This window comes from Trachypithecus francoisi, unplaced genomic scaffold (assembly GCF_009764315.1).
Source record: "Trachypithecus francoisi isolate TF-2019V2 unplaced genomic scaffold, Tfra_2.0 Lachesis_group0, whole genome shotgun sequence".
In the NCBI taxonomy this organism is placed as follows: domain Eukaryota; kingdom Metazoa; phylum Chordata; class Mammalia; order Primates; family Cercopithecidae; genus Trachypithecus; species Trachypithecus francoisi.
Genome location: NW_022681453.1, coordinates 143,852,130 through 143,871,076, shown reverse-complemented (window position 1 = coordinate 143,871,076; position 18,947 = coordinate 143,852,130). Strand labels below are relative to the sequence as shown.

Below are 18,947 nucleotides of genomic sequence, written 5' to 3'. Positions count from 1 at the left end.
CTTCATGATTCGGTATTGGTTGGCTTCATGTTTCTAGGAATTTACCCATTTCTTCTAGATTATCTGGTTTCATTGTAATTTAATAGTAGCCTCATATTTCATTTTATTTCTGTAACATCAGTTGAATGTCTTCTCTTTTGTAATTTTAGCTATTTCAATCTCCTCTCCATTTTAGTTATTGCAGCTAAGGATTTGCTAATTTTGTTCATCTTCTCAGAATACCAACTGTTGGTTTTGTTGTATTTTTTCTATATTTTTTCCTATTTGTTTCATTTATCTCTGCTCTAAGCTAGTTGTGAATTTAGCTTATTTTTCTTTATTCCTTTAAGTGTAAGGTTAAGTTGTTGATTTGAAGTCTTTCTTCCTTTTTAATAAAACTTTCCTCTTAATACTGTTTTTGTTCCATTCCATCAGTTTTGGTATGCTGTGTTTTCATTTTCATTTATCTCCAGATATTTTCTAAATTCCCTTGTGATTTCCTATTTGACCCATTGGTTGTTTAAAACTGCATTGTTTAATTCTCATACATTTGTGAATTTGCCTGTTTTTTTGTTTTTGTTTTTTAGTTTTTTTTGGCTATTGATTTGTAGTTTCATTGTGCTGAGGATGGAGAATTTATTTGTATGACTTCAGTCTTCTTACATTTAAGGCTTTTTTTGTGGTCTAACATGTAGTCTCTCTTGGAGAATATTACATGTGCACTTGAGAAGAATGTGTATCCCCTGTTGTTGGGTGGAGTGTTCTGTTTATGTTTGTTAGTTCCAATTGGTCTAAAGAGTTATTCAAGTCATCTGTGTCTTCTGTTTGATCTTCTGTCTGGTGGTTCTATTCTTACTGAAAGTGGGGTAATTGAAGTCACCTGTTAGTATTGTGTTGCTGCTCATTTCTTCCTTCAGTTTTTTTTTTTTTTTAAGGTGGAGTTTCGCTCTTTTGCCCAAGCTGGAGTGAAGTGGTGCAATCTTGGCTCACTGAAACCTCCTCCTCCTGGGTTTAAGCGATTCTTCTGCCTCAGTCTCCTGAGTAGCTGGGATTATAGGCACCTGCCACTACACCTAACTAATTTTTTATATTTTTAATAGAGATGGGGTTTCACTGTGTTGGCCAGACTGGTCTCCTGACCTCCGGTGATCCACCCGCCTCGGCCTCCCAAAGTGCTGGAATTACAGGTGTGAGCCACCGCACCTGGCCATCTTCCTTCAGTTCTGTCAGTGTTGCTTCACATATTTGACTGCTTTGATGTTAGATGTGTATATATTTATTGTTATATCTTTTTGGTGAATTTACCATTGTATCATTATATAATGTCCCCCTTTTTCTCTTATGATAGTTTTTTTCCCTTAAAGTCTATTCTGTTTGATATATGTATGGCTGCTCCTGCTCTCCAGTTTCTCATTTGCATAGAATATCTTTTCCACCTTTTCACTTTTAGCCCACGTGTATTTTTTGTTTATTTGTTTGAGAAGGAGTCTCGCTCTGTCGCCCCGGCAGGAGCACAGTGGCATGGTCTCGACTCAACTGCAACCTCCACCTCCTCAGTTCAAGCAGTTCTCTTGCCTCAGCCTCCCGAGCAGCTGGGATTACAGGTGTGCGCCACCATGTCCAGCTAATTTTTTGTATTTTTAGTAGAGACGGGGCTTCACTATGCTGGCCAGGCTGGTCTCGAACTCCTAACCTCATGACCCGCCAGCCCTGGCCTCCCAAAGTGCTGGGATTACAGGTGTGAGCCACCGTGCTTGGCTCCCATGTGTTTTTAGATATAAAGTGATTTTCTTGTAGGCACCTTATCGTTGGATCTCATATTTTTTAGCCATTCAATGTCTTGGTATGTTTGATCTTTTTACATTTAAAATAATTACTGACAGGAAAGGACTTAGTATTACTTTGGTGTATTTAATCCTTTTATGTTTAAAAGTATTATGTTTATGTTTAAAGCAATTACTGATAGGAAAGGACTTAGTATTACTTTTGTTCTTGTTTTTTGTCTGTCTTACAGCTTTGTCTTTCCTCTCTCTGTGTTTCTTGTTGATTTTTTCTAGTGACATTGATTCCCTATTTCCTTTTGTATATATTCTACAGATATTTTCCTGTTTACCCTTGCAATTCCATAAAACATCTTAAAAGTTCTAACGATCTATTTTAAACTGACTTTTTAAATATTTAAATATTTCAAACTGATAAATTAACTTCAATCACGTATAAAAACCATGCTCCTTTACCTGTCTCTCTGCCTCCTGTTTTATGTTATTGATGACTCAAATTGCATGTTTTTACATTGCTTATTTAATATAGATTATTACTTTTTATGCTTTTAGAAAAATTCTGGGCCAGATGCAGTGACCCATGGCTGTAATCACAGCACTTTGGGAGGCCAAGGTGGGCGGATCACTTGAGTTCAGGAGTTTGAGACCAGCCTGAGCAACATGGCAAAACCCCATCTCTACAAAAAGCACAAAAATTAGCCAGGCATGGTGGTGAGTGCCTGTGGTCCCAGCTACTTGGGGGACTGAGGCAAGAGGATGACTTGAGCCTGGGAGGCGAAGGTTGCTGAGAGTTGAGATCATGCCACTGCACTCCAGCCTGGGTGACAGAGCCAGACCTTGTCTAGAAAAAAAAAAATTATATACCAGATTTATAAGTGATTTACTCACCTACGTTACAATACAGGATTCTATATTTTTCTGTATATTTACCTGGGACTTACATTTTTATTAATGTATGGTTTTATGTTCCTGTTTATCAGCTTTTCACTTACTTGTAGGTGTTCTTTTAGAATTTCCTATGTAATAAGTCTAATGGTGATAAACTCTCTCAATTTTTATCTGAGAAAGTCTTAATTTCTGTTTTTGTTTGTTTCGAAAGGGCACTTTTGCTAAACATAGCATTCTTGATTGGCACCGCTTTTCTTTTGAATACATCATCTGACTGACTTCCTAGCCTGCAGGATTTCTGCTAAGTCTGCTGAGAATCTAGTGTGACCTCCTTTATATGTACTGAGTTGCTTTTTTCTTGTTTGTTTGCTGCTTTCAAGATCTCTGTCACTAGACAGTTTAATTATGATATGATATGTCTCAGTGTAGATCCCTTAGATCCCTTTAGATTTATTGTGGTTGGATTTATCTGAGATTCTTGAATTCGTATATCCATTTCTCTCAGATTTGGGAAATTTCCAACCATTATTTCTTCAAATAGGTCCTCTACCCTTTTCTTTCTTCTCTTTCTGAGGTTCCCATAATGCATGTTTTCTTCTATTTGATGCTATCCCAGAAGTCCCTCAGATTCTCTTCATTTTCCTTCATTCTTTTTTTCTTTTTTGCTCCTCTTCATTTCTTTTTCTTCTTCTTTTTTTGGGGGATTTATCCTGCTTGATGTTCTCTGAACTTCCTGGATCTGTGGTGGGATCTGAAACCAATTTCAGGAAATCCCCAGTCATTATTACTTTATTTATTGCTTCTGTTATTTTCTCTTTTAATTTTCTTGATGTTTCCATTATGCATATGCTACATTTTCTGTAGTTGTTCCACATTCTTGAATATTATTCCATTTTTTCCATCTTTTTTCTCTTTGCTTTTTAAGTTTCTACTGACATGTCCTTAAGCTCAAAGATACTTTCCTCAAGATGTGTCCAGTATACTAATGAGCTAATCAAATGCATTCTTCATTTTTGTGTTTTTTGATTTCTAGCACTTCTTTTTAATTCTTTCTCAGAATTTCCATCTCTTTGCCTATATTATCCAGCCATTGTTGCATGTTGCCTAATTTTTCCACTAGCACCCTTAGGATATTAATGGTCGTTGTTTTAAATTCCTGATCTGATAATTCCAACATTCTTGCCATATGTGAGTCTGTTTGTGATGCCTGCTCTGTCTCTTCAAGCTGTGTTTTTGCCTTTTAGTATGCTTTGTAATTTTTTGTTGAAAGCTGGACATGATGTACTGGTTGAAAAGAATTGCAGTAAATAGACCATTAGTCATGTAGTAGTGAGGCACAGGGGAAGGGGAAGCATTCTATAATTTTATGATTATATCTGAACCTTTTTTTACAATTAGGACAGAATGAAGCTGTCATTCTGGTACCCAGGCTAGAATGCAGTGGCATAATCTTGACTCACTGCAGCCTCCACCTCCTGAGTTCAAGCCATCCTCCTGCCTCAGCCTCCCAAATAGGTGGGACTACTGGCATATACCACCATGCTCAGCTAATTTTTCTTTTTTTTTTTTTTGGTAGAAATGGAGTCTCTCTATGTTGCCCAGGCTGGTCTTGAACATCTGGAATCAAGCACTCCTCCTACCCCAGCCTCCCAAGTGCTGGGATTACAGATGTGAGCCACCACACTTGGCCTGTCTCAGTCTTTAAGTGAGCCTGTGGCCCTAGGGTCTGAACTTCACTAGTGCCCCTCACTTCTTTTCCCAGATGGCTGGAGGGAGGTATCTTCTGTTCCACGTACGTTAGAGCTGACTGGCGTTGGGTATTTTTGCCCTTTCCCCATGTCAGTTAGATTCAAAACTATAGTAGATTATGATCTGGTAAAATAGTTTTCCTTGGGGGAAGGCCTTGTTTAGAACATAATGCTTCTCCCGGCCACCCCTAATACCTGAGGGGATTTTTCCTGGTAGAGCTCCAGGAGGTAAAACTCACAAAAGCATTGGGTCCCCTGGAAGTTTTTTAACTCTCAGACTTGTTCACACTGAGTCTCTGGCAATTTGTTTATTACAGTTCAGGCTTTGCTACCAGTACTGGTTCTTGTAGTGGTTTTCTACTCAGGGTTTCTGTTAAATTGCGACTCTATATCTGCTGTCTGTCAGAAAAGGGAATGCTTCTCAGCTCTTCTAAAGGAATACTTTTCAGAAGGCCCACAAAGCAGTGAACTGAGGATGCAAGTTGGGTGAGGAATTACTACCATGGCTATGGTTCCTAAGAAATCAGTGCATTCATGAGTTATTTGAAAAGGAACTGTTTTATTACCTCATGTCCAGAGATAAAGATCCTAAGGTCTGTACTGTAATAGCTTCGACTGAAGGAGACTGAGAGTTGGTGTTATAGGTTGATTTGTATCATGGCACACTTTTATCATTTGCCTGTAGCTGTAACTGCTTAGGAGAACCATGCTTCAGTCCACCCCTGCCTCTTTCCACTGAAGTGGGTGTTGTTTGTACCATATGGGTTATTTGGGATTAAGTTGGTTTGGGATGGGCATTGCACCAAATTAAAATTTGATAATTTCACATTTTAGGTCTTATAAGCATGTAACACATACTATTATGTAGTATGAAAGCAAACTGTGTACTTTGCATACATGAATTCAGTTAGTTTTCAGAGTAGCCTAATTAGGAAAGTACTGTCATGTCTGTTTTATGGATAAGGAATATGAGACTTAGAAAGGTCAAGTAAATTGCCTGAGGATATGCAAGCAGCTAAAGGTAAGTGGCAGGGCTGCAATTCAACCTCCTGACTCCAAACACTAGTAAATACTACCCTACTCTTTTCAGTCACTACCATTTCATGGCTTTCATTCTTCCCATTCTCCTTCTCTTGTCATTCCCTCCACCCCACCCCTACTTTTCCTTCTCCTCTTTAACTCACTATGTCAAAGAGAAAAGGAAATACCATTTTTGAGACAAACTGATTTGCTGGAAGTTCAAGTCTACTAGCAGTATATAGTACTCATTTCATCATATTCTACATTAACAAGGTAAAATATCCATTTATATTTCTGCTTTTGTAAACTGGCATGCCCTTTATTCACATTTCAGTTAGGATCATACTATTTTATTATTGATTCGTATGCACTATTAAGAAGGAAATTTTACGTATGACTTCCTGTAGTCACCTTTTACACTCTGAGGGCTGCAACAAATATTAGACTAATCAACAAGCAGAAGTCATCTAGAAGCAATTCAGCTTTATGCAAAAATAATGTAGGCCCAGTGCCCCAAGTGTAACTGAGACGGACAGATTTTTTGTTTAATTTCCTTTATATGTAGGGAGAAAAAACAAATTTTAGATTAGAATGTACATAAATTTCAGTTTGTTGAAGTTGGCTCTGGACGGGTGTTGTACACCCTCATTTCCTAGTGGCCTGGAAAAGAATAATAAAAGAATAATAATGAACCTTCTGTACTTAGTATAAGGAAATGCCTTTGTGTGTGTGTGTGTGTGTGTGTGACGGAGTTTCACTCTCGTCACCCAGGCTGGCGTGCAATGGTGCGATATCGGCTCATCACAACCTCTGCCTCCAGGGTTCAAGCGATTCTCATGCCTCAGCTTCCCGAGTAGCTGGGATTACAGGCTTGTGTTACCACGCCCAGCTGATTTTGTATTTTTAGTAGAGACAGAGTTTCTCCATGTCGATCAGGCTGTTCTCAAACTCCCGACCTCAGGTGATCCACCTGCCTTGACCTCCCAAAGTGCTAGGATTACAGACATGAGCCACCGTGCCTGGCCTAGGAAATGCTTTTTAAGTACTTAAGGTCTGGCACAATATTTACCATTCCAAAACTCCCATTAACTTTGGTTTTTCTCCTCAGGATGATAAATCTGTATTCAGAAAGGCTTTGGGTACAGTTGTAGTTTATCTGCATAGATCATATCAACCAAGTTAGAACCAATAAAGAGTTATACAGAATGACTATTTAAAATACTACAGGGAAAAGTTGGTTTTTTTTTGTTTTTTTTTTTTAAAGCTAGAGTACCCGAAGTGAAATTTGGCCAAAGCGGATATCAATTCCTAGACTTAGGTTTTAACTTAAATGGATTTATTTATGGCCTTTAAGACAATCATTTTATTCTTACTGTATTCATGAAATAATTCACTAACACATTTCCCCCAAAGAGTTGCTAATGCAATGCTCTTTCGCTCAGTGGAGTCATCTGATTGTTTTAGCGTATGCATTATCATCTCACCATCAGAATATATAAGAAATGTTTGACCTTTAATTAAAGTTGCAGAATATAGCTGCTATTGTGTAGCATTCTAGAAATGTTTATAAAAATATGAAACCATGGGAGATGGGAATAAAAAATGGTCTCATCCCTTCTTTGTGTTAAATATCTGAAGAAAAAAATGTTCTGGCTTATGAACTGGAAACATTTTCATCCCTAGTAAACACGTAGCTGCTTAAGTGTATTTCTTAACACCGTGAATCAAAGGGGAATGTTTAAATGTGACCAGAAATTCTTAACAGCTAAGACTGTGCAGAGGCTTTAGAGCCCAACAGACGTGGGCTGGAATTCTGGATCCCCCATTTATTGGCTGTGTGACCTTGTGCAAGTTTCTTAACCTTGCCAAACACCCATTCATGTGTAAATGTAACTAATAGTACCTACTTCACAAGGTGTGTGGTTGGGAGGGATTTAAATCAGTTTATGAAAAATGCCTACAATAGTGCTTGGCACATAGAACTCAACAAGTAGTAGCAATTATTATTACAAAAGCGAAACAACCTCTTAAATAAAAATAAAATATTAGTGTCATCAAAATTCAGTCATTAACATATTTTATGATTAAAAAGAAGACTGCCAAAATCATGAAGCAGTTGGAAAATAAAAACATTACACTTGAAATTTCTGTAACAGTAACTTTGAGCTAGTTGTATTTTTGTTTTAGGATTTTTTGGTTATCATGAGATTTGACATCTTAAGTAAAAGGTCTACTTGTTATACCATATTCTGGTGTGCTCTAGTGGTTTTGACAGGTATACACATAGATGTTAGAAAAAAAAAAACCCTTTGGTTGCCATTTTCTCCTTATTGCATCTAATTGAAAACATAGAGCAAAGTGTAGAACACGTCTGTGGGTACTTTTCATACCAGTCATAGTACCACGGAAGCCATGGAAGCCTTTAAGAGAACTTCTATAGGCTTAGAATGTAGTAAAAATGTTCGGGGACTCTATAACATTTGTATTACCATAAAATCCCCACCCTTACCCTTACTCCTTTCCCACCCACCTGCAAAAAAAACAAGAAAGAAAAAAAGAAACTATTCTAGTAATCAGGTGCTTCATTGTGCTAAAAAGTATTTCTGTTGTGGAAATATTTGGCAATGAACCAAAAAGAATTTGGCATTTGGAAATATCTTCCATTGGCATAGCTTGTAATACAATTCACAGAAACTTTTACAAACAACTTGAATATAATATCTGTAAACTTTCATATTTACCATACTTTGGGGACAGGATCTTAAATCTTCCTATCTTATTCATCTTCACTTTTGAAGTTCTTTCGGAAATGTTCATGCTGATTAATAGTTAAATGATTTAAGTATTAACTTACCCATTTCTAGCACATATAATAAATAGCCTTTTAGTTGTTTTCTTGCTTCTGAAGCAGCCAGCATCCTTACAAATTTTTTCATTACTCATTGTCCTAAAAAATTGCTCTTCAAGCAAAATGTGGTTTCCTGTATTTCCTGTGTCATTCAATTAATGTATTTCTCCAAGTCTAACCATAAGAACTAGATACTACACACAGTTTCCTAACAGATGGAATATCCTTATGTTTTCACTTAACATCCCTCTACTAAGCAGCTCTCCGGGAGCTGTCTCCCTTGTCCCATTACTATGTTAAAGCAGCCAGATCCCTGAAACATAAATGATAAAAGTAGATTTCATATCTGACATTTTTTTTTTTTTAAGATTTATTTTTTCTTTCTTTATTTTTTTTTTGAGACGGAGTCTCGCTCTGTTACCCAGGCTGGAGTGCTGTGGCCGGATCTCAGCTCACTGCAAGCTCCGCCTCCCGGGTTCACTCCATTCTCCTGCCTGCGCCTCCCGGGTTCACGCCATTCTTCTGCCTCAGCCTCCCGGGTAGCTGGGACTACAGGCGCCGCTACCTCGCCCGGCTAGTTTTTTGTAGTTTTTAGTAGAGACGGGGTTTCACTGGGTTAGCCAGGATGGTCTCGATCTCCTGACCTTGTGATCCACCCGTCTCGGCCTCCCAAAGTGCTGGGATTACAAGCTTGAGCCACCGCGCCCGGCCCATATCTGACATTTTAAGTTACCAGGTATTTTTCCTTTATGGCTTAATCATTGAAATTTGTGAAGATAATATGTACAAGAGGGGAAAAATTTTTATTTCAGAGACTGGAAAAAAGCAACACAGCATTTTAGTAGATTGCATAAAAATGGAGCAATAGTTAATTTTTATAATTTTTTACTTTAGCTATTAAAGACTTCTTTTTTTATAACTACATTTTAACAGCTTTTAATCTAACCGTAATAATATATACTAGTTCCTTTGCCCAGGGTTTGGAAATAATCAGAAAGAGTTCTCAGGCAAATTTGGCTTTTAAAATATTTCGTCCTGTTGTATTTTGTTGATTTCTTGAGAACTGGCATAGGGAAAAGAAGAATAAAAAATAAGATTCATTTATTTTTTATTTGCTAGAAAAAAAGCTGCTATTCATACCAAACACACGCTTGGACTACAGGGCAATTAAAAAGAAATCAATACTAAGAAAAAAAAGCTGCTATTGTTTTCTTCACTGGCAGAAGCAGCGTGTAAGTGGCAACTCATGGCTCTAATGATGCATCATCCCTAGGCAGATTATTTATAATACATATGTAAAGTCAGTATCACTAGTGACATCTATATGTATTTAACCCTGAATCTTCCATCTCTTTTACCTTTTATTTTGAGGAAACCTATTCTTGGTTTACTTGATACCTGGACTAGTTTGGTATAGAATTGAACAATTCTACATCAGTTTGTCTCCACTATGACTATTTTAACTAGCTCAGTTTTAAGCCTTGTTTAGAAATGGTAATTTCTCTTTCTAAATTTAATTTTATGTCCAAATGTTTTTGGTACAGCCTGGCCAAATTCAGGTCCCCATCTAACTTACTTTCGTATTTATTCAAAGACTGAAAGAAGGCCACAAGGATGCAGCATGAATGAAGGGTGGACTGGTATGAGATGAGACAGGATGGCGGGGTAGGGGGATCAGATCATATATAGCTATATGAAGGCCATAATAAGGAGGTCAAATTTTATTCTCAGGTAAGCCATTTAAATTAGAATGACATGATGTGATATTTCATTTTTAAAAGATCACTCTAGCTGCTGAAAACTACATGGGGCAGGAATAGATGGGAGACCAGAAAGGAGGCTCTTAGCATAATCTAGAAGATTAGACCAGAGTAATCAAGGCAATGGAGAGAAGGGGAAAGATTCAGGATATGTTTTGCAGATAAAAGGTTCCAGGATCTGGTGACAGATTGTATGAAGGCTCTAAGGAAAAGCAGCATCAAAGATATGCCTAGGCCTGATATTCAGTTCATGCCACTGCCTTGGCTGCCTAGGTCTTTGTGTTGAGTCTTGTTATGAAGGGCCAGTGCTTTTCTGTATCTGATGAGCCAAAGTTTTGGCCCTGAAATGGGGAAAAATCATGGATGAACAAGTTTAGAGAGGAGACATTCTAAGTTCTGTCTGGCTACATGTTTTAACATTCCCAGACTGATGAGATTTACTTTAAAAGTACCTTCATGAAATTTTTCTGAAACTTTATTCTACAGCAGTGCCAAAAACATTCCAGACAAAAGTAGTCCTCTATTGTTTCATATAACAGACATGAATCTGATTTCTTCCACAACTTTTGACATCTTATCCAATAGTGAATTAGCAAAGTTTTGTTAGCCTGCAGGGGTTTCTATGAGGGTTTCTCACCTCAGTACCACTGACATTTAGATGGGATACTTTGGTTTAGGGGGCTGTTCAGTACATTATAGGATGTTTAGCACCATCCCTGGTCCACAAGATGCCAGCCGCAACTCTCAGTTATGAAAGCCAAAAATGTCTCCAGATAACACCAAATGTCCTTGGGAAGCAAAATCATCCCCAGTTTAGAACCAAACTGAGCAACAGAATTTTCTAGCATGGTGCTAATAGTAACAAAACTAACACTTATTAAGCACTTGTTATAGCCCTTTTATCTTATTTAAACATTATCTTAGGTAATGTTTAAAATCTTATAAATCATAAAAATAGATAAATGCCTTTAATTTCTATTTTAAATGTAATTATAAATCCAATCAACAATTGATGTTGGACCACAGCCTTTTGAGTATGAATCCACTGGCTGGATTTCCAAATTGCCATGGTACATGAAGCATTTTCTACCATTTTTAGTTTCAGGTATTTTTAAATGGGGTAAAACTGGATTCTGCCTTCATCCTTGCTTTTTACATTTGTCCAGTCTTTTAGTTTTCTTACCCATACCCAGTTTAACTGCTTTTTGGCTGGGGATGGGCTGAGGGGAACAACTAGCTTTTTTTTTTTTTTTAAGTGTTTCTAATGCATTCAACCTAGCTTTCAAATAAAACCAGAAGTCTTTTACACTCACACTTTATTGACTGCTGAATATTTAACTAAATTACATAATTACCCTAAGTAAAACAAACAGATTCAATGACCACTGCCACTAGCCTTTTGTAAGCATGCAGCTGATCATCTGGTGGGACAAAAGCATAAGGTTGGTTAGAGAATAGCCTCCTAGCCACAGTCTTCTACCATGTGATAAGCAAGTATGCCTATCAGCTAGTTTCACTAGGTAAAAACTGGTTAAGAGTTACTGTATGTGTGAAACACCATGTAAATTACTCTACCTGCATTATCTTTTAATCTTCACAACAACCCTAATACATAATTATGTTAATATTTGTGTTTTGCCTTTGAGAAAACTGAAATACAAAGATAAGTGTTTTACAGAAGGTTACATAGCTAATAAATAAAAGGACCAGGATGGGAACCGCAGGCATTTTAATAGGTGCTTTACCATTTCATCACAAGTCCAAGGCCATAAAGGTTAATTTTCTACAGAGCACTAAGCTCCAGTTTGGTCCATGATCACAAACTGTACCTAGGAATCTTGACCTGTCATCTTCAAAGTAAGTGCTATGGCAATAAAACATGGGATATTAATATAAATCTACTACTTGGAACAATTCAAAGGATTGATAAGAAAGCTCAGTGACTCCAAAGCATCAAGTCCATACATTTAAAGATAACCCAGACAAATATACCTGTACTAGTTTCCTATTTCTTTGATAACAAATCATCACAAGCTTAGTGCCCTAAAATAACAAAAATATATTATCTATAGCTTAGAAGTTTGACACAGGTCTCACGGGGCCAAAACCAAGGTGTCAGCAGGACTGTGTTCCTTTCTGGAGCTTCCAGGGAAGAATCCATTTTCTTACCTTTTCTAGCTTCTGGAGGGCACTCACATTCCTTGACTTGTGACCCTTCTTCCCCCTATCTTCAAAGCCAGTAGTTGCATCTCCCTGACCATTCATCTGTAGCCACATCACCCCGACTCTGAACTTTCCTGCCTCCTTCTTCCCCTTTTCAAAACCCTTGTGATCACATTGAGCTCACATGGATAATACAGGCTGATCTCCCTACCTCAATAAAATGAGCCTTGGAGCCTTGGCACAGCTTTGAGTCACAGTCAGTTCCTGTTCAGCTACATTAACTGTTTTGTTTTTAATAGGCATTTTCACAAGGTGATGTGATTCAAAGTTTGATTTGTATGAGAAATCAGTCATGATTGAATTGCATAACTGTCCCCAAAGTCCATGTAAATGGATCTATGTAATTATAAATAAAAATAATAATTACAGATATATCAGAGGTCCTTTAGTCTTGTAATAGTTGAGTCTAGTAAGTCTCACCAAATTCCACACACAAGGTTCTAACGTATGTACACATGCATTTGTTACAGAATGTAATTTAAATACTATAGTAACCAAAGTCAAGGTAATGGACAAAAATTAATAATTTTCATTAAAGCTTTCTATTTTGGGCCCCTCCTGAATGTGCTGTTTTAAATGACTAGGACATTAAAGTGATTGTTTCAGAAGAACTATCAGCACCTTTTTTATGTGTCATGTTCATCCAGACTATCCATCCAGATAATGGTTTTATTTCTGATATGTCTTCCAAGGTTGTTACCCCTCCATGTGGGATAGGCAATAAATTCAACTGTCTTTTGTTCCCTAAAAGTTTTATAAGTTTTTATCCAACATAAGCATGTAGTGGAAAAAAACTCACAAAAGTGCTTTCAAGCACTCACAGTGGTGTCTAAGCCACTATTAACTGAAAAAGCTGCTGTATTTAAAAAACTGCTAGCTCCTTTAAAGACTTAGAAAACGACACTGAAACTCCAAAAAGAGCTATGAATTAATAAATTTCTATGATTATAAAACTGATAAATTCTACAGTAAGACAATTAAAAAGGCAGTATTAATAGTATGCCCTTTATTGAATACCTGCGCGTCTGGCCCTTTGGTCGCATCATCCCATCTCATCCTTATAACCTGTAAGGTCAGTTAGTCTTTGTGCTGATAAAGAACTGGATGGCAAAGGCTAAGCAACTTGCCAAGCCCCACAGAACGTGGTAAATGTTGGAGATTTGAAGCCCCGTGTGACTCATGTCGAATCTGTTTTTATTTGCTAATATAGTTAAACATTTGAGTATGTTCTCATCTTTCCATTTTTATTTAAGACTGAGTTTGAAAATTTTAGTAGTGAAATTTTTCTGGCATTAAATATTTCAAAACTAGCATTTGGTTAGGTAAAACACTGATGTAATTATGATTCTTATTAAAATATTTTGCAAAGATAATCAACGTAAACACATTTGTCATCCATTTTAAACTATCTAGTTAGGTAAAATGTGAATTACTTAAATTGAAACTTCAGGTCCTACGACTTGGATAAGCAGATCCTTGAGTCTGATGCAAAAGGCATCATTCAAAGATAAATACATCAAAAGGCAATAACTGAGGACTAACTTGAAAAGTTTGAAAGGCGAAAAAATAGTTCTCTACGTATTTTCTGTTTTCAGGAGATGAGTATGATGTATGTGCCATTTGTTTGGATGAGTATGAAGATGGAGACAAACTCAGAATCCTTCCCTGTTCCCATGGTATGAGTAATTACATACTGCTTTGAATTTACATATAGTAATTTATATTTAGGTTCCATATTCCAGGGGAAGAGATGGAAAATAGTTATTGGCACACCGTAAGCCAGGCCCTGTACTAGTTAGTGGTCTCATTCAAGGATGGAGGTGTATTTATAAAAATGTATAAACTTTCAGGCCGGTTACAGTGGCTCATGCCCGTAATCCCAGCACTTTGGGAGGCTGAGGCAGGCGGATCATGAGGTCAGGAGATCAAGACCACCCTGGCTATCAGTGAAACCCGTCTCTACTAAAAATACAAAAAATTAGCTGGGTGTGGTGGCGGGCGCCTGTAGTCCCAGCTACTCGGGAGGCTGAGGCAGGAAAATGGCATGAACCTGGGAGGTGGAGCTTGCAGTGAATGGAGATCGCACCACTGCACTCCAGCCTGGGAGACAGAGCCAGACTCTGTCTCAAAAAAAAGAATTTATAAACTTTCTTCCCGTCCCTACATAATACATACAGAAAACTGAATATGGCAAGAGATTAAATATAAAAGTATCAACCACAGCATACTAATTAAAGATGTATATTTTGCTTCAACAGCTTATCACTGCAAGTGTGTAGACCCTTGGCTAACTAAAACCAAAAAAACCTGTCCAGTGTGCAAGCAAAAAGTTGTTCCTTCTCAAGGTGATTCAGACTCTGACACAGATAGTAGTCAAGAAGAAAATGAAGTGACAGAACATACCCCTTTACTTAGACCTTTAGCTTCTGTCAGTGCCCAGTCATTTGGGGCTTTGTCGGAATCCCGCTCACATCAGAACATGACAGAATCTTCAGACTATGAGGAAGATGACAATGAAGATACCGACAGTAGTGATGCAGAAAATGAAATTAATGAACATGATGTCGTGGTCCAGCTGCAGCCTAATGGTGAACGGGATTACAACATAGCAAATACTGTTTGACTTTCAGAAGATGGTTTATTTCCCTTTAAAATGTTTAGGTAATATACTGTAATTTGATTTTTTGCTCCCTTCAAAGATTTCTGTAGAAATAACTTATTTTTAGTATTCTACAGTTTAATCAAATTACTGAAACAGGACTTTTGATCTGGTATTTATCTGCAAGAGTGTACTTCATTCACTAATAATAGACTGGTGCTGTAACTCAAGCATCAATTCAGCTCTTCTTTTGGAATGAAAGTATAGCCAAAACATTAAAAAAAAAAATCCTCAGCATAGCTTGCAATTAAGACCTAGATCACAGTATTTAAATGTTTTGTGTTTTATACATGAGGTCAGTGCTGCAGCCACCTAGCATGAACTAACCCAGCTTCCACCTCCATAAAGTTACCTAGAGTTGTTGAGTTGGAATATGTTCTGGCATTTACCTGACCTGCCAATCATTAGGGAGAGGCAACAAGGTAACTCAGCCTTTCCTCCTCCTGTCAGCACAAAGAAACTCAAAGCTGTATTTTCCCTTTCTGTTCCAAAGCAGTCTTATCCTGACAGGAGCGGTCTATACTAGTGCAGATTTCAACACTTTTTTTTTTTAACTTTTAATTACTATAGTGTTATGTAGAGATCTGATTCAGCAGCTTATGTTTCTGAACTTTACTTATTAATTTTCAGTGTCCTTAAGGGTTTTGTGGTGTTATCAAAGCAAAAAGAAAATGCTGCATAAAAATACCAAACTTCAGCAACTGTTAATACTCAGATCCTATACCTCTTAATAAACAGCATCTTATGCTAATTAGCCCTGCTAAACTATGTACAGAGGAAATTGTTCAAGTATTGGATTTGAAAGTAAATGACTTATGTTTAACAGAACTAATGATGTATTGAAACACTGTATTATGAAAAGCTAAATTATATTATACATCATTGTAACTATGTAGAAAATGTAGACTAATGTATAATCAAAATGCTAAGGATTTTTATATGGCCTTGTATGAGGGGAGTTTGAATGTTAATAAACATGTTTTCCACTTTAAGATCCAGTAAATGTCTGTTCTACCATTTACTTACCATATTAGTCTTATTTATATATATCCTATAAAGGGATAATGATTGAGGTCAGAGAAATCACATCACCTTAGAATTTTATACAAAGTAACTGACCATTCACATGCAGTTAGGTAATCTCCCAAAAAGTTTAGACTGCTGCCAAAATTATTCCAAAAATAAACAGTGTACATTTTGGTACCCTCTTGTAAATTATGGTGTATCGAGGGAAAATTTCACTTTCCGAATTGCCTTTTAAAAAATGTTCATAATCAGGAAAAAATAGGTATTTCTACTTTGAAGATAAACGGTTGAATTCAACATCAGCTATCTGATACCTCATCCCTCTTCCCCTTTTTTATAAAAAATTAAAGAACCACAGGCCTGAGAAACAGGACATCAAAGGTTACCACGGTAGTTAAACAAAGTTTGGAACTGGACATATTGTATGGCCCTAACCTTTTTAAACCTGCTCGGTCATTTGCATAATTTTCTTTTAACCTAAGTGAGGGTGTGAGGACAAAACGTTGAGCTCAGTATCTGCACATAAATGTGCAATAAGTAATAGTCTTCAAAATAATTAATTATTAAATAAAAACATCAAACCTAAAACAGTATTTTAAAATAGGAAAAGGGAAAAAAATAAAAGGTCACCGTAATGGGTAAGTATGTATTACATGTTATATTCCCTTAGTCTTTAATCCAAAGTTTAGAACAAGGACCTAGTTCCTTTAGGTTAGGAGTTTTTATGGAAAAAAAAAAAATTTTTTTTTTGAAATTCCAAATTATTACTTTAATTTTATGTTAAAAAAAAATCTACGAAGTGTCTTATTTAGCAGCACTGGCTAGGACTGTTACTAGGTAACAGTTCACTTGAAATGTTCTGTAATTTCGTGGTATAGCTTTTTGAATAGGACAGTGGGTGCAATTAAAATCCAATTTCTATTTAAAAAACATTTAAAATTTTCTTGATTACAAAAGTAACATTAAAACACTAGAAATCAAAATATAGTCACCTGGAAACTATACTGCTTTCAGAAATACATATGTAAAATACATATATATTAATACTGTATGTATGTGCACTGTCATGTAACGTTTATATTCTCATATTATTAACATTCATTGGTAAGCATTCTCATGTCATTCTTCAATGACTATTTTGTCCTATGGACTTAAAATCATTTATTCAAACCATACCCCTTAAAAAGCTGAACCTTGTAGATGTTTTCCAAGTTTGGATGGCTTAAGTAATGCAGTGTGATGGACATTCTGGTATACAAATTTGTATAGCTTCATTTCCATATGCGAAATTCCTAGAACTAAGTACAAAGCAAAGTATACCTGTATATATTTCCCTAAGTATTTTTTAAATGAACTTGTGGGTGGAGGGCCAATGAATAGTTTCATTATATACTATTTTAGTGATACAGTCACCCTTTACCACCTTCTACCCCCAACCTCCTCTCTGAACACACACACATACACACTGCCCCTCACCTACTTACAGATTAATTCATTAAGTTTCAGAATTTTGGTCACTGCTTTCTATAATTGGTTACCCTAATAGTTCTTTACAAGTGAAGTGTGAATGTATATTATTGTAAAATCTCAAATCATCACAACTCAACCACCAAATTTTCATTTGCCCAATCTTTTGGCCTTAACAGGTCAAGAAACTGATACCAGGTTTTTATTACAGTTTTACAATTTCTAGGTTATGTCCAACTACCAAAATAGCCCCAGATCCTTTTATCTTCCATACTTTTACATCCCTGTGTATGTACAACCATATTCACAACCAATGCCTGACAACCAAAGAAAACTTCCATTATGCATAGTATAAGACAGATTAATTCCTATTCCCTAACCCATTGTTTCTCAAAAGGTAGCATAACCACCACTTAAAATGAATCAGACTGACCCAGTGATTGTTTCTGAAAAGGGATTCCTGGGCTTATGGACTCTCCATCTCCAGGATGGAACTCCAGAGTCCATAAATCTGCCTTATAACCAGCTCCCCAGTTTTATTGAAACCCACTAACTTTTGAGCACCCCTGGCTCTAAGCATCTGCTTGACAGTTGTTGGTAATAATGATTTATCTAAATAGCCCTAAATTTACATATTTACCAAACTTCAATACGTATCAGGGATTTTATGGCCTCTGGGATTAAATCTATTACATAGCCATGGTCAACATGTCACTACAAAGCCAAAAAGTGCAAAAGCATCCCAATTACCTTATATGCTGCCTAAGGAATGTCTTCTGCTCTCATGTGGGAGGGCCCCAACTGGCTGACTTCAGCCTGCCAACACAGCCTCCAAATCTCAAGTCTGACTATACGACATTTCAACACAGAAAAATCCACAATAGTGCAGAAACCCTTCTTGGTACTCCCTTTACTGTTTATTAGATTGCACATCTAGAAACCAGCAAGAAAAGGAAAATACTCATTTTCTAGCAGATGTCAGTTGCTTCTCACATACGCCTGAAGATGAGCCTGAAATGACTAAAAGCTATGTGTAACAGATCAAAGCCCATTAAAAAGAAATTCCCAGGCACTAACTTTATCTGTAATATTACTTGAAGTCGGCCATCACCTGAATGTTATTAAAGTTTTATGCTTGCGGCCGGGCGCAGTGGCTCACGCCTGTAATCCCAGCACTTTGGGAGGCTGAGGCGGGCAGATCACGAGGTCAGGAGTTCAAGACCATCCTGATTAATATGGTGAAACCCCGTCTCTACTAAAAATACAAAAAATTAGGCGGTGTGGCCTCTAGTCCCATCTACTCGGGAGGCTGAGGCAGGAGAATGGCGTGAACCCGGGAGGCGGAGCTTGCAGTGAGCCGAAATTGTGCCACTGCATTCCAGCCTGGGTGACAGAGTGAGACTCCGTCTCAAAAAAAAAAAAAAAAAAAAAAAAAAAAAAATTTATGCTTGCAGCAGACTTTGGCCTATTCTGTGTATTCCCACTTTGTCAAAAATCAGCTTTTAACAGTAAGCCAACAATTTATATAAACAACAGGAGCCTAGAGTA

The 18,947-nt window shown here is 37.0% G+C and overlaps 1 protein-coding gene across 10 annotated transcripts in view; it reads left to right on the top strand.

The window, feature by feature from the left end:
* The window catches only part of RNF13 (ring finger protein 13), a 198,603-nt gene extending 182,694 nt beyond the window's left edge, over positions 1-15,909 (top strand). For 9 of the 10 annotated variants that reach the window (XM_033212341.1, XM_033212340.1, XM_033212336.1 and 6 more), the window contains 2 exons: positions 13,843-13,923; positions 14,506-15,909. In XM_033212341.1, the coding sequence (XP_033068232.1) occupies positions 13,843-13,923; positions 14,506-14,870 (446 nt within the window). In that variant the 3' untranslated portion in view covers positions 14,871-15,909. Of the gene's footprint in view, positions 1-9,383; positions 9,497-13,842; positions 13,924-14,505 lie in introns of all 10 variants that reach the window. The other variant, XM_033212338.1, reaches the window with a different exon arrangement.
* Positions 15,910-18,947: the final 3,038 nt, after the last annotated feature.